The 14,039-nt window shown below is 37.8% G+C and overlaps 1 protein-coding gene across 1 annotated transcript; it reads right to left on the bottom strand.

Annotated features, from left to right (window-relative positions):
- Nucleotides 1-7,831: 7,831 nt before the first annotated feature.
- On the bottom strand, nucleotides 7,832-8,318 carry LOC145566505 (uncharacterized). The gene is made up of 2 exons (XM_081625906.1): nucleotides 8,260-8,318; nucleotides 7,832-8,177 (listed from the first exon to the last, which is right to left on the bottom strand). Exons 1-2 carry the CDS (start codon nucleotides 8,316-8,318, stop codon nucleotides 7,832-7,834), a joined length of 405 nt encoding a protein of 134 aa, XP_081482032.1.
- Between the last annotated feature and the right edge of the window lie 5,721 nt (nucleotides 8,319-14,039).

The following is a 14,039-nucleotide window of genomic DNA, read 5'->3' as shown; positions in this document are numbered from 1 at the left end:
AATTTTTAAATTGGAGTGAATTTGGGCTCAACACGTGTTCAACATTGCTTCTTGTATGGTATAATCATCTTCTCTACTCTTATTTTGCATTATTTCATTAATTTTAGTTAAGAATTTGGTTGTTCATACATGTGAAAAGTAGTAGTATCGTTTTTGTTTAATTTGGTGATTAATTTGATAATTTTGATGCTCATATTTGTTGTTGGCTAATTGTTTTTGCTTCAAATTATGTTGTTGTTGATTGTTTAGCTTGTTTAAGAATTTTTGGTGGCTCAATAAAGAATTTGGATTTTGACAATTGTGGTAGTAGCTTGGTGATTGTTGTGGTGGTTTATTTGGAGTAGTGTGGTATTGTGGTGTTGGAATTGTGATTGTGGTTGATTGAGGAGTAATTGATTGGTTATGGTTGTAAACATTGTGGTGATTCATGTCTAAAATCTTGAAATCCCTTTCCTGAAAAAAGAGAAAGAGCCCACACCGTCAAACTCACCCTCATCCCAAACACAACCAAACAATGAACCTTTACCACTACCTCGTCTACGATTTGCAAATCCACATCATAAACTGCTTTACGTCGACTTCAAGAAAAGAACCTTGAAGCCCTCTAGACAGTACCCCAAGAAAGCATGGTAATCGGGCATCGATGAGGATTTATGGGTGTTATTTAATAACCTCCAGATTGGTGATTTTGTCAACACTTGCTACCGAACTTATCTTGAGCCAACAAGAGAGTTCCTTGCATCACTTTCCACCACTCCAGTAGGTGATGCCGATTTTGAAATATCATTTTAACTTTTCACTGAGCAGCGCACTCTGTCTCTAGCCGAGTTTCTTGCGGCACTTGATTTCAACCCGAGCGCTGATCTTCTATTCCTCGAGCATGAGTTCTTTAATGGTTTTGCTCAAAATTCTTGGTGGCATGACATTTCGGGGTTGAATGAGTTTGCCGCCCGATACTCCCTTGCTAGTGACATCTTTCAACCATGTCTTCGGGTTATTCATCGGCTTTTTGGATATGCGGTTTTCCCAAAGCAAGACTTGGGCAAAATGTCTAAACTCGAGTTGGTTGTTCTATGGTTGGCCATTAGAGAGAAGTGGCGCGGGAGGTTGAACTTGGGGCACATTTTCTTGAGGAATTGTATGGATATGCATGGGAAGAAGTCTGGGGATATTCCTTGTGGTAGCATGGTTACTAGATTGGCTACCAAGCTTGGGTTTGGACGCTACCTAGCTTCTTGTAATCAAGTGGGGGAGGCAAATTCACTCTACCTCGACATTGCTCAACTTAAGAAAGTGCAGTTTCTGGCAAAGAATGATGATGATGAGGTATTTGATTGGTTGAGAAGGAATGTGCATCGGTTCTACCTTCCTAACCCCTCCTTGACTTTCCTACACGGGCATGCTCCCAACATATGGTTTGTCCCCTCAAGCAACTGCCTCCTCGGTGATGATGAGATGGAGGATGTGCTAGAAGAAGATCACCAACATCAACAACAACAGCAGTTTCAACAACAACAACCACAATAACAACCTCAACAACAACCTCAACAACAACAACAACATCATCAATTTTAAAACCCCGACAGGGAGGCCTTGAGTTCTCAAATGTAAGGCATGCAACTTCGTATGGAGGGGATATACGATCAAGATTTTGAAGCGATCTACAACCAAATGAGAGGCATCTCCGAAATGCAACAAGGTGTGTTTATTCAACAACAAAAATTATATGATGCTAGTGTTAGCCGTGGGGAGATCACCCCCGCGGTTAATTATCCATATTTTCAGCCCCAACTCGGTCCCATATCATCTAGAGGAGGAGATGGCAAGACAACATACCCTTATTGGCCGGGTCCACAAGGATCCAACACCGAGACCCGTTCTTTCCCAGATGAACACGGTAACTACGATGACCGTGTGCCCGGTGGGAGCGACTATATGGGTGATCCCAACTACCCCTATGTCAACCCCACCCATTCCTTATGACTTGAGTTACCCGAGCAATTCACTCCCTTGGTCCCTTGGCAACAAGATAACTTTAGGGATCATTATGGTTGGCCACCCCGCTATACCGGGGGATGGGATCCTTATGGTCCCCCATCCGGGTTCTCCTACGATAGGGATGACAATGATGATGATAACGGGCCTGGTGGTCATTAGTTCCCCCTCTTTGTGCTTTTTCCTCCATCACTTTTGTTATGTAGTCTTTTGTTTTGTATTGATGGGATGATGAGATGTATTTTTATCTAGCTTGGGGGAACATTCTTCTTGTGGGAACGAATCGGTGGGCCAATTTTGTTGTTGTGGACTTCCTGAATTGACCCAACCTAAAATGTCCCGATGCGAACTTGACCCGACCTTAAAGCGACCCGAAGTGTTGACTCGAACTTGATCTGAAACCCGAAATGACCCTCCCTGACCCGATTATTTGTTGACCCGAAATTGTCCCGACATGAAATAGCCCGACCCATACCCGACTTGAACGACCCATTTGCCAAGCCTAGAGGAAATGAATTTTTTAACAACCTTAATTGTCTCTCACTCCCAATGTACAATATTAGTAATGTGTACCATCATGTTTAGTTAACCTAAGAGCATATCCATTGGTTTCCTATTTAGGATGATCATTAAGAGAGAAAGAAAAATTGTTTAAAAAAACACAAAAGCACCAATTTAAAAAAGACAAATATTACCACTTGGCTCTTTCGAAGGCATATAACGGGGGTTGATTTATGTGGAGTGTGTATTGGTGGAGTTAAATTTTTCACTCATGTCCTTTTTGATTGTGATGTAGCAAACGATATCTAGAATAATAAGCACTTTCTGTTTACTTTGAATGATTCTATTAACTCCTCTTTTCGCTCAAAGCTTGTATGACTTGCAGGTAAATTAGATCATCATGAGTTATGTAATACTCCGTATTTTTATGTATTTTTATAAAATATTTAAGTATTTATAAAATATATTTTTAAGGGTTTAAGTATTTTAATTAAATATTTTAAAGGGTTAAAGTATTTTAACTAAAAAGTTTTATAAAAGTAAAATAAATTTTTGGCCAAACATTTACTAATTATTGGGCCTTGTTTAAAATATCGTATGTAAACTAGACCTACATGCTCTTATTGGAACAACCAATTTCATTTAAATAAGCCCAACCCCTTATTTGAACCCTTGTGGATAAAATATTTTATAATTCAAGCTCATTTATTTATTGAGCCCAAATTTAAACCTTATTCCCTACTCTATAAATATCTCCCAAAACCCCAAAATTATCCCACACAAACGGGGCTCAAAGAAATCAGATTTTCAGTGTAAGTTTTCTAATCTTTCTTCTCAATTTAATTTAAGGTTCTTTTCCTTTTCTTTTTCTTTTTTTTTTTCTTTCTTTTTTTCCTTATTCTTTTCTTTCTTTTTCCTTCTTTTTCTTTGGGTGATGCATGTGGAAATTATGGCTTGCTGCCATCCCACCTCACGCATGGTTCTCCATGCGTAAACCCAAGTTGCTGCCACACCACCGGCAACAGACCACCTCCGACGACCACCGAGATCACTCCAGCCGGCCACCCACTGTGGTTTTCCCCTTCTCTCTCCTCCTTATTTTAATTAATTATTTACATAATAATATATATTGGGTATTGATTTTGGTTTTAAATTATTACAAGTATGTTTATCTTTTGATGATTAAAGATTGTAAATTTTAGATTATAAAGTGTTTTATTTTCAGATTTATAAAGTATTAAAAGTTAGGGTTTTAATTATAAAAGAATTGATAGGGTTATAAATTACAATTGATTTGGGGATTTTATATACCCATCGATTGTAAGGGATAATAAAGCTTAGGAAAATTTGCTAAAAATAACACCACCTTTCACCGGTTTTCCATGAATAGAACGACCTTTAGATTATTCCAAAATAAAACGACCTTTGACACACATCTGCCAAAATTGAAACGTAACCTGTTGGTAACCTGTTAAAAAGGTTACTAGTGACACGTGTCACATTGTCATTACTGAATTTTTTTAAGATTTATATTTTAAAAAAAAAAAACCTTCAAAAAAAAACAATAGTTAAAATTAAAAAAATAAATAATAAAAAAAATAAAACTGAAACTAAAAAAAAAAAAACCTCCCTCCTTGGCAGTCAACCCCACCGTTGGGCCTCCCCATAACCGCCGGCGGCCAGAGCCCCAACACCCTGCCCCGGCATCGGCGACACCCCTCCTAACCCAAACCCTGACCACCAGCTCCTTCCACTGAGCCACCTTCCTTCCGTCCTAAAACCCTCCTCATTCACCTCGAAAACCCTCCTCCCTCCCCTCGAAAACGCTCATCTCCCCACCGGCCAGCACTAAACCACCTCCACTATGCCAACGAACCAATTTTGCCCTTCCAACAACCGTCTCCACCCCTTCTCCACTTGAATCACCACCCAAAACTTTAAACCCCAAATTCTTATGGTGGTTTTTGTTTCCCGAATCACCACCCCCCATCAAACCCCAGAATTGATTGAAGATCGGATTTGTTTCTTGATGTTTGAGAATTGCGCGATAATTTGATTCTTTTTAACAAACTGTAATCCGACATTTCTAGCTTGTTTAAGCTATGGTGGAAGGAGGAACGTTGGTAGAGAATTGTTAATCTCTCACTCCATCCCATTTCTTTTGACGGTGGCTCGGTCGTTGGGGTCTTGATCAGGAGGGGTGTTTCCTGCACTGGGTAGGGGCTCTGCCTGCCACCGGTAGTGGGGAGTATCAGATGGTGGAGGTCAGGCAGGGGAGGTTTTTAATTTTAACACTTTTTAATTTCAGTTTTTTCTTTGGTTTTAATTATTTTTTAAAAGTGTTTTTGATTTATTTTTTTTTAAAAAAAATCATTATTATTAAAGAAAAATTTAAAATAATATTAACCAATCACGCATATGACACGTTTCAGATGTAACCTGTAAAATAGGTTACAGGTTTTTGGTTTCATTTTTGGCAGATGTGTAACAAAGGCCGTTTTATTTTGGAATAATCTAAAGGTCGTTTTATTCTTGGAAGACCGGTGAAAGGTGTGTTATTTTTGGCAAATTTTCCTAAAGCTTAATGATTGAATATTTATCGAGTTTTGATGAGTTTTTAATAAAATTATATTGCTGGAATTTCTATTTAAGTAGTACTTTTGGTGTTTTAATTAAAAGGGGTTGATTACCCATAAGTAGTGAAGGTTTTAAGTGGTTTTAATTGAATTATCAGATTTATTTTCAGGGGTAAAAACCTTAAAAAAAAAATAAGCTGGAATTTTTATATAAGCATTATCATTATGTGTTTTACCTTGTGGTTTTAATTACCCATTTAAAAGGTTTTAAACTAAAATTTCAGCTTATTAGAGAGGTTTTAAAGTGTTTAAAAGTTTTTGAAAATTTGTGTAATCAAGGGATTAATTGAGTATATATACTTAGTATTGTAGGAGACTTTAAGTTGAGTAATTTCTAGCATTGTGGCTAGTTGGAAAGACGATTTGAGGTACTAATGCGCATAGGATATTTTAATTGTGCGTAGTACCATGTTAGGAAGTTAAATTGGTATCAAGTATTATATTAGTATCATACTAAGTTGTGTTGTGATAATTGAATTGATTGATTGGTTATCCATCTCTTATATGTAAGCATGTGAATATATTGGAATAATTATTATGAACTTGATACAAGTTGAAAGTAATTGAATCATGTTATATTATTTATTATTCATTATCTAGAAGGCATGTAGTTAATAAGCAAGGCTTATGTTTATTGAAAAGAGCTAAAGTTATATTTATTCAGCATGATTCATGATTTTATTCTCACCCATTTATTTTTGGTGTTGAGTCAAGGAAGTTAGTTTATCTATTTACTCACCCACAAAAGTTCAGATCGAGTCAAAAGTTAGTTTATTACTCACTCACATTGATATGAAATAACCAAGAAAAGGGGGGAAAATCAAGTAACAACAATTTCAAATCAACAAAACAAGATAAACCAATTTCAACAATCACCAAGATATATGAAATAGGGGTTCTTAATAAAAGCTAACACAAAGTAAAGCTAGGATTAAAGTGTAACCACAAAGATTACATATAGCAATCAAAAAGAAAGCAAATAATCACAAAGATTATGGGTAGGGAGAGAAAATCTCATTGATTTCAAAATTAACCAATCTTTTTAACCAAAAGAAAGTTTAGCCCTATTTTAAGGCTTTACAAATAACCCTAAAGTTCTTAAATTACACCCCTTGGATTACAAATGAAAGGTCAAGATTAAAAGATAGTAAAAAGAAGCACAAAAGCAAGGAAGTCGTTTGCTCGAAACAGGGCATCGAGGGCGGCCGCTCTAAAGGGTAGGAGCGGGCGCTCCTCAAACCTGGAATTTCAAAAGACCCATATGAGCGGGCGCTCCTCATGGGGGAGCGGTCGATCCTTATAAGGGGAACGGCCGCTCCTCGCGACTGCCTGAACAGCTCAACTTCAAACGTTCATAAATTCTTCGTTTCTCGCTCAAATTTGGCATGTGACCTGTCGTTGGAAAGCTCTTGAACTCTACTTTCACCTCCAACTTCAATCACCTAAAAAATCCCTATAACGAAGGAGATATGGCTGAATGAAGTAGATGCATCATACATTGTTAAATTTCTTTCTTGGCTAACACACGGAATCCTTGGAGCTTTAATCTAAGAAAACAAAAGTTACTCAAGTTTGATGATAGTCAACCCCGAGAGGTGACCACCAAGGAGTTTAGCTAGACTACGTGTCACAACACGTGGCACATGGTCAACTTCCTCCACCAAGTTCCATGCACCCGCGTCAAACCCCTCCTCTTCAAAAGGAAATGCCCTCAATTCCGGATCATTATCACCAACATCTTCTTCAAAAAGAAAAGGAGCAAGATCACCAACATTAAAGGTAGCATGGACTCCAAAGTCTCCCGGAATTTTGAGCTTGTAAGCATTAGATCTAACCCTCTCCACAATTTCAAAGGGGCCTTCGGATCTTGGCATGAGCTTGTTTTTCTTCTTAGCCGGAAATCTTTCTTTCCGAAGATGGAGCAACACAAGATCTCCTACATTGAATTCCCTTGGCTTCTTGAATTTGTTTGCTTTTGCCTTATAACTCTCATTTGCTTTCTCAATCCTCTTCTTAACATCTTCATGAAGCATTTTCATCGTTTCAACTCTATCTTTTGTCTCTAAACTCAACTCCTCTTGAGGAATACTAGGCAACAAGTCAAGTGGTAAGCGAGGGTTGAAACCATACACTACTTTAAATGGTGTTTTCCCGGTAGCTATGCAATGAGAGCGGTTGTAAGCAAATTCAACTTGAGGAAGTTTAAGATCCCAATCTTTCATGTGTTTGCTAATGATAGCTAGGAGAACAGTGGACATGGTATGATTAGTCACCTCTATTTGCCCATCGGTTTGAGGGTAACTAGAAGTACTAAACAAGAGCTTGGTTCCTACTAACTTCCACAAGGTCTTCCAAAAGTAGCTCAAGAACTTAGGATCTCGATCCGACACAATGCTTTTTGGAATGCCATGAAGCTTCACCACTTCTCTAAAGAACAAGGTAGCCATATGAGAAGTGTCATCGGTCTTGTGACAAGGAATGAAATGAGCCATCTTGCTAAAACGATCAATCACAACAATCAAGGAATCATTTTTCTTTGAAGTGCGAGGGAGAGCAACCACAAAATCCATACTAAGGTCATCCCATGGTTGACTAGGAACCGGAAGAGGAGAGTAAAGTCCTTCATGGAATTGACTCTTTGCCTTATGACAAGCCCCATAACGAGCTATTACGTCTTGTACATCACCAAACATTCTAGGCTAATAAAAATGTTCTCGAAGGATGTCATATGTTTTTGCAATCCCAAAGTGTCCGGCTAGGCCTCCTTGATGAGTGTCTTTAACAAGTAACTTGAAAAGGAAATCTTCTTGCATCATGAAAGAACCATTGACCCCCTCCTCACACTTCTTCATCAACTCACCAAAATCCTCATCATCACCATACAACTCTTTGAGCAACTCAAACCCTAAAAATTTCGCATCGAGAATAGTGATCATACAATGCCTCCTAGAAAGAGCATCGGCCACAACATTACCCTTCCCTTCTTTGTACTTAGAAGAGAAAGTGAAAGATTGGACAAATTCAACCCATTTGGCATGTCTTGCACTGAGTTTATAAGAACCATTGATGTACTTGAGAGATTCATGATCAGAATGTAGTACAAATGGTCTAGACCTCAAGTAATGACCAATGATCAAGAGCCCTCAACATGGCATAGAACTCCTTGTCATAGGTACTATATCTCATTCTTGCCCACCAAGCTTCTCACTAAAATAAGCAACCGGGCTCCCTCCTTGAACAAGTATCGCCCCAACTCCAACCCTACTAGCATCACATTCAACCTCAAAAGGTTGATCAAAATTTGGAAGAGCCAAGATTAGATCCTCACACAACTTCATCTTGAGAGTCTCAAAAGCCCGTTGAGCCGATAATGTCCACTCAAAATTACCTTTCTTCATGCATTCGGTTACCGGAGCCAAAACGGTGCTAAAAATTTTCACAAATCTTCGATAGAAAGAAGCTAGATGACGCAGGGTGGAACTAGGTCGTTGAAACTAATCCTCCCTCGGTCAAACTAAATTAATAAACACTTAACCAACCTAAATACTAGTATAGAGGCAAGTCAAGGGTCGAACCCAAAGGAACGATAATGTTCAAGCGCTCTCAATTATGCGCCTAAGCTAGGTCGAAGACAAAGATAAAGAGAGAATACTAACAACTAACAAACAAAGAAACCAAACAAATAAAGAACTAGGGAATGGGGATCAACAAGTAATCATGACAATTGTAGCAATTCGGGAACAAGATGCAAAATCAATGGTTGCAAAGACTAATGGTAAGAGCAATCAAAAAAGCTCGACAAGCTATCTCCTAGAGGTCTAACTAGCACCAACTATGAGAGACACTAACTAGGAACGTCACAAATCAAACTCAATCGACAATTGTAAGCTACAAGTCAATCGTCGTATCAATGTAGACTCACAATGCAATCTAGCATAATTCTCAAGGCCTATCGAATTACACACATGCACAATTTTCATTAATCACTTTAATCTCAACAATCAATCAACAAAATTCCCAAATTAAGCACAATCAATCAATCATACAAGTTTCACCCAATCCCTAGCCAAACAACTACTCTAACATCATCATCTAATCAACAAACAACTAAGGTAATCAAGAATCAACAAAATATTAAGAACAACTACACTAACCAAGCATTAAACATCAAAATCAATCTAAACAAACAAGAATATTAAACATAGCAATAAAATTAGATAGAGTTAGAAATGCACATTGATAATAGAGAAGATCTTCAACACAATTGTCACCATTGAATCTTCAATCTCTCAATCACCATTGAAATTCCTTACTTTCTCTCTCTAAAATCTACTCCTAAACTAACCCTAAATCTAGAGAGAGAAGCTCTCAACTAAGCTAAAATTATGATCTAAATTAAATCTAAAATCTCCTTTCAAAATCAGGGTTCCAATAGGTATATATAGGAGGCATGAAACAAAAACTGAGCAAAGCAAGTACCTAGGGAGGCGCGGCTGGGCTACGCGCCCGCGCCCGAGGCTTGCGCGTCCGCGCTTCTCTGGGTTTCTTCGGCTCTTCTCGTGGCTTCGTGCGTTCGCTAAGGTCTTCGAATGAGTGCACCAAATGATGATGATGGACACCAAGAGTGGCAGTCCCAAAAAGCACTTGACAGTGGGTTCAACACCCAATCTTCATAAGAGCACGGCTTGAGAGCACAAGAGTTAGAACTTGGAGAATCCACTTCCTTGCATCTAGAGCTTTCCTATTGCCATGAGCTTGCTCCAAAAGCACGAAAAGAGAGCAAATAAAGGAGAAAAGACTAGAAAAACCATAGAAATGCACAAAACCACAAAATAAGTGAGAAAAGGTAGAACAAAGAGCAAAAGCATGAAACTAAGCATTTATTAAGAAGAAAAGCTATAAAAAGAAGACAAAATCAACCTAAATGCTCATCAAATGGGTACCATTTATGACACCCATTAAATACCCCCAAGCTTATCTTTTGCTCGTCCTCGAGCAAAACAACACCAAGGGATGGAAAATGATGATCTTATTCAAACAAACCAAAAGAAGAGAGGAGACAAGAATATATACACTAACTCACTTTCGTAGGAATCACGGTCATCTGTAGCAACTAAAGACAAGCCATTTAAACCCCTAGATCGCCCTAGAGGACGAGTGATGCTCTCGTAAGGGTTTCCTAAGAGATTGACCCATAACTCTAACAAACCAAATAAACAAGGCAAAGCATGATAAAGAAGTAAAAAGAAAAGAAAAGAAAACAAATGTTCATGAGTGGACTTTTGCAAATGTACAAGCTAAATGAATGCAAATCTTTCTAAACAAGTAAGGGAGTGCACGTTTCAATATATCTAAGGTTGATTGAAACATAGGACATTCTAAGCATAGAGAACTTATCAAGACACAAGTCTTTTTCGTCTCAAAATTTTTTTAGCACATTCTCCCAATTAGCTACAAATCTACTTTTAGCAAGAATCTCTATGGCTCCTCGAAGGAACCGGAAAAAGAAATAGATTTGAGGTTTCTCGACGTCTCAACTATTGCATCCCGCTCTATAAGCTTGACCTACATCTCCCTCCACCGATTTGTGACTCAACCACAAAGGTCAAAAGGTCTTGGAAAGGGTTGTAATGTAAGGGTGAGGGTAGGCTAAAATTTGAAATTTGGTGGTATACCTAAATCATGAAGAAAAGATTGGCCAAATCTTAACACCAAAACCAAGTATTCACCAAACAAAAACACATCACCCCCAAGCTTATTCAAAGCTAAGAATCACAAACATATGTACAAAAAGCGTAAGAACGCTTTCCCCCAAGCTTGAACAAAGCATTGTTCTCAATGCTTAAAATAGGGAGAAAGACACTTACATCAAAATATTTTTTGAATTTTCTCATTTTCACTTTTTATTACTTCTGCCAAAGCATTTTGAATTTGCTTTGCTTTTTCTCATTTTTTCAATTTTTTCATTTTTTCACTTTATTTCATTGTCCTCGCCTCTTTTAACTATGGACGGCTTTTTCAACTTTTGCATTTGCTTTTTATTCACAAAATATGTACAACACAAACTTGCTTTCATTATAAGAACCAAACAATCCATTTCATCCACCAAAACTCCAACATAAGAGACCAAATCCTTCACAAAAACCAATGATAGGAACAAGAATGAAACAAAAGGCTCAAGATCTAAAGATGTGGCTCGAAAAGAAGGGTATATGGCGCAAATGGTCAGCAAGTAGGCAAATGAAAACCCAAAACAAAGAGTAGAAAATATCCTAGAAAAGGAAAAATTACCACCCCGATAATATGCCTTTGTCCTTCCCAAATGGCTCGGTCGCGATTTCGGAAGATGAAAGTCAAATTCTAGATTAAGTATAGTCAAGGATCCATGTGCCGCTCATGAAAAATATGTAGAAGGCTTGAAAAGAATGAAACCTCACATGGTTGTAGCAATAACTCACTATTAGTTTCAAATTCACCAAAGGGGAGCAATTGCAAATTTTCAAAAACAATAGAATCCGGCTTCAAGGTCCCAAAAGTCCTAAAGACACTACCTTAGCATACGCTATCCTAGAGTCAACCAAACATACTTTCAAATCGTGCACAGTATTACCATTTAAGAAGAAAAGCATTCAACTACACAAGTCCAAAAGTATTATGTCCAATGCAAGAACAAAACAAAACACATTGCAAATTTGCCTTGATAGAAACAAAAATCTTTTTAGAGTTTTTCAAGATATAGAATATGGAAATGCATATACAAATGTGCGCGGCATATATGAATCAAAATCCCACCAAACATGATAGAAAACCCTCCCCCAAGCTTGAATGAGACAACATGCTCAAACACAAATCAAATAATCCACGAGTGGGGAAAACAAAGAGATTAATCCAACAATGCTAACACATGTCCAACAACGCATCAACTATTAGAGAAAGAGCAAGGAAAGATATTACCGGATGTTAGGTGGGTGTAAATACCCGCAAATGACCCAATTTAACCTTTCAAAGCCAAGTTCATCTATCATTGAATCTTGTATTCCATATGCTAGCAAAATAGGAGTCAATCTTCCTTGATTCTTAATCCAAGCAATTCACCAAAGTATATCAAGTCATGTACCTAGCAAAAGGCACACAAACATTTCCATAAGAGAAAATCTATTCTAAAAAGAAAAGAAAGTGAAAGAAATAAAACACGGGTTACTTCCCTAGAAAGGCTTGCTTAAGGTCCAAGCTTGACCGATCTAGAAAATAATAATTCAACGCACGCAAGAGCTTGTCAAATGCACTACTAATCGTTTCATAAGATAAACAGTAGGCAAATGACGGGATAAGGACGTGCAACAAGATTATTGCACGCAGGTGAGAAGGAAGATGCCAAAAGAAATAAGAAAAGGGATCAAAAGGAAATACAAGAAAATAAGAAGAAGAAAAAGAGGGAAAATAAGAAGGGAAAGAAAAGGAAAAAGGCAAATCCTCCTCACAATTTTTTTTGTTGGCATATTTCCTCTCTTCCTCAACAATGATGAAATGAGGGACATGAAAATCTTCCATAGAAAAGGGCTCCCAAATAGGATCTTTGAGATAGGAAGGGAGAAAAATAGGGCAAGAAGGAATGTGGTCAAACCTTTGAGAAAAAGGGGTATGAGAAATGAGAAAAGGGGTAGCTACTCCCTCAACACAAGGTCTCACATCGCCAATGAGGGCATGAAAATCAATCATAGAGTTCTCAAATGAAGAACTCTCACAATCTACACCTCCCTCAAGCTCAAAATCTCCAAGGGGATCAACCTCAAGCTCCTTTCCACCACAATAAACAACCTTTCCTTCAACTATCTCAAAACCCAAGGCCTCAAAACCGTGCATGAATGGAGGTAGATTCATCTCAAACTCATCTAAGTCCTAAGAAGCGTTCTCGATGAATTCATCCAAAAATCTATAAGTCCTCATATGACTCTCAAAAAACAAATGGGACATTTCCTCAAAAGAGTCTATATACTGATAGATTGAAGGGTCACAAACATACACTTGAGACTCATCAAGATGGGAAGGAGGGTTAGGATAATCAAATTCAACACTCTGTTGGTTTTCAACTCCTTCACCATCACTCAAATGCTCATCAAAGGGATCCTCCCACTCTCTTGGTTGCTCAAAATTAACATCATTATCCTCAACACACACATTGGATTGAGGTTTTTCACATACAAGCATCAAGGGTGACTATTCATTTTCCAACTGTTCTTTTCTTTTCAATTCTTCATTAAAAAGATCCTTACCCTCTCTAATCATCTCCAATTGGCTCCTTAAAGTTTCCACCATTTGTCTCTCTAAAGGCCTATGATTAGGATTCATCTCTAACTCCATCAAAGATTCATCAGTTTGGCTATAGGGGACTAGAGACTCATCACAAGAGTTTGGAGAATAAAAAGGCAAAGAGGGTTGATCAATAGTAAAAGAAGAGTCACAACCAAGGGTAGGACCATGAACATTAAGATCATGAGCATTTTCATTAAATAGGGGAGAGGGGGCACAATCAAGCATATGAGATTCGTTATTAAGGGAATGAACTACATCACAAGAAGACATGACAAATAATGAAGAAAATTGAAACACACCATTAGCATCAACTTGAGCATGTACTTTATCATCATGAGCAAAATAGGAAATAGAATTGAAATCATTTGTTCTAGGTTTAACTATGGGATCATGTGACAAATCATGGGAATTCATGCTAATATTAGAAGAATCAACACGTTGCACATCAACATTAGAATCATGATTACCCCTATTATAGACATCCCTAGCAAATCAAACATAGAAATCCCAAGCATCATCAATTGACAATGCTCTAAATTCACCATTATGAATGCTTTCAACTTCATCCCTAGTTTGCTCATTCGAACCAAATAA

Source organism: Chenopodium album, chromosome 11 (assembly GCF_948465745.1).
Source record: "Chenopodium album chromosome 11, dcCheAlbu1.1, whole genome shotgun sequence".
Classification (NCBI taxonomy): domain Eukaryota; kingdom Viridiplantae; phylum Streptophyta; class Magnoliopsida; order Caryophyllales; family Amaranthaceae; genus Chenopodium; species Chenopodium album.
This window is presented reverse-complemented; position numbering and strand designations above follow the sequence as displayed.